Below are 2249 nucleotides of genomic sequence, written 5' to 3'. Positions count from 1 at the left end.
TTTTCTTCAATTTGTTTAGCTTCTAAGCCTTTCAACCCTCTTGGTACTTGTTATCCATGATCTTAAATATTTGTAACCTCTAAGGTAACATGATTAACTTACTTTATGTACACTCAAATATGATCTCATTTTTGAGATTACATCAACTGACTTACGACGTACTCCCACGTACGAAAATATGGGGTGTAAAAGAAACATTGGAGCAAATGACCGGTTATACCAAGTTTATGAATGATCTTGTGATCAAGAATAGATCTATGATCTTTGAAACAATCAAGGTCACTCATCAAGTTAGTGCCATTGTTCATTACATGGCTCCTAAGTTGGAGGATCCCAGTGCTTTCACAATTTCTTGTACTTTTGGAAGTGCCAATTTTGCTAAAGCTTTATGTGATCTTGGAGTGAGTATCAATTTGACTCCCTATTCAGTGTTCAAAACTTTGGAGATTGGGAAACCAAGACTGAAATCTACGAGTTTATTAATGGCCGATCGCATAATAAAAAGACAGTTGGGTGTGATTGAGGCTGTATTGGTCTGAGTTGATAAATTTACTCTTTCGACAGACTTTTTTTATTCTTGATTATTTGTTTTATTATGAAGTGGCTATTATTATTGGATGTCCTTTCCTTGATACGGGTAAGACCCTTTGTGATGTTGAAGCAGGAGAACTCACTTTCCCAACTGGTGATGAACAAGTGGTATTTTATGTGTGCAAGTATGTGCGTCAACCAAAAAGCAATGAGGTGTGTTCTTTTGTAGATTTGGTGATCGATGTTATTACTGATGATACTACTGCCACAACCAACGTTGGTGACATGATGGAAGCATGTCTTGGTCAACTTTGATGCTGATGAGATGGATGGTTTCATGGAATGTTTGAATTCTTTGCAGGGAATGGGGTGTTACAACTATGCACCCCGAAAGTTATAATTGGATCTTGAGAATAGGAAGACTCCTCCTACAAAGACTTCAATTAAAGAGCCACCTACCTTAGAGTTGAAGCCATTGCCACCCCACCTTCTGTATGAATTTCTTGGCCCTTATTCTACTTTACCGGTTATTCTTTCTTCTTGTTTGACTAACATGCAGGTATATTCCACATTGGCGGTCTTACAAAAGAGGAAGAAGGTTATTTGGTGGACTTTGGCGGACAATTGGGGTATAAGTCCCGTATTTTACATGCACAAGATCAAGTTGGAGGATGGTGCTAAACCATCTATTGAACATTAATGAAGAGTCAATGAGGCTATGCAATAGGTGGTCAAAAAAAAAGACTATCAAATGGTTGGATGCCAGGGTTATTTACCCCATTTTCGATAGTTCATGGACCTCTCCGATTCAAAGTGTCCCAAAGAAGGGGGAATGACAGTTGTTACCAATCATAAGAATGAATTGATACCTACACGAACGTTCACCGATTGGATGGTTTGTATGAATTATCAAAAGCTCAACAAAGTCCCAAGAAAGTACCATTTTCCTCTCCTTTTCATGGACCAAATGCAAGATAGTTTGGCCGGTTGTGCATTCTATTGCTTTATTGATGGTTACTCGGGATACAACCAAATTTTGATTGCACCGGAAGACCAAGAGAAAACCACATTTACATGCCCATACGGTACCTTTGCTTTCAAGCGAATGCCTTTTGGATTGTGTAATGCACCGATGACTTTTCAACGATGTATGATGGATATTTTTATGGAGATAGTGGAAGACTACCTTGAGGTTTTCATGGATGATTTTTCGGTTGCCGGAGATTCAAGTTGACAACAACTCCTATCATTGCATTTCCAAATTGGAGTTTACCATTTTCGAATTACATTTCCAAGTGATGTAGCGGCTGGGACTGTTTTGGGGCAACGTATCATTAAAATTCTCCACCCGGTCTACTATGCTAGTAAGACCATGAATAGTGCCCAAGTCAACTATACTGTTATGGAGAAGGAGCTACCTGTCATTGTGTAATCTATTGAGAAGTTTCTCCCGTACTTGACGGGTACCAAAGTTATTGTACACACAGATCATGAGGCACTTCACTATCTTATGAGCAAAAAGGAATCTAAAGCTCGTCTGATAAGATAGGTGCTTTTGTTGCAAGAGTTTGATATTGATATCCAAGACAAGAAGGGAAGTGAAAATAAAGTGGCAGACCACTTTTCTCGTTTGGAGGAGGAGCGGAGGCCACATGATGGCCTTGAGATCAATGACTCTTTCCCTATGATAAACTCTTAGCACTTTCAGTGAAAGAGGT

At 39.1% G+C, this 2249-nt stretch overlaps 1 protein-coding gene across 1 annotated transcript; it reads left to right on the top strand.

Annotated features, from left to right (window-relative positions):
- The first annotated feature begins 206 nt into the window (after nt 1-206).
- On the top strand, nt 207-1231 carry LOC138905972 (uncharacterized). Its single transcript, XM_070194486.1, has 3 exons — nt 207-474; nt 602-744; nt 1091-1231. The coding sequence occupies exons 1-3, from the start codon at nt 207-209 to the stop codon at nt 1229-1231; spliced, it is 552 nt and encodes a 183-aa protein (XP_070050587.1).
- Nucleotides 1232-2249: the final 1018 nt, after the last annotated feature.

This window comes from Nicotiana tomentosiformis, chromosome 2 (genome assembly GCF_000390325.3).
Source record: "Nicotiana tomentosiformis chromosome 2, ASM39032v3, whole genome shotgun sequence".
NCBI classification, from domain to species: Eukaryota; Viridiplantae; Streptophyta; class Magnoliopsida; order Solanales; family Solanaceae; genus Nicotiana; species Nicotiana tomentosiformis.
The sequence above is the reverse complement of the archived record's forward strand: the minus strand, read 5'-3'. Positions and strand labels throughout refer to the sequence as shown.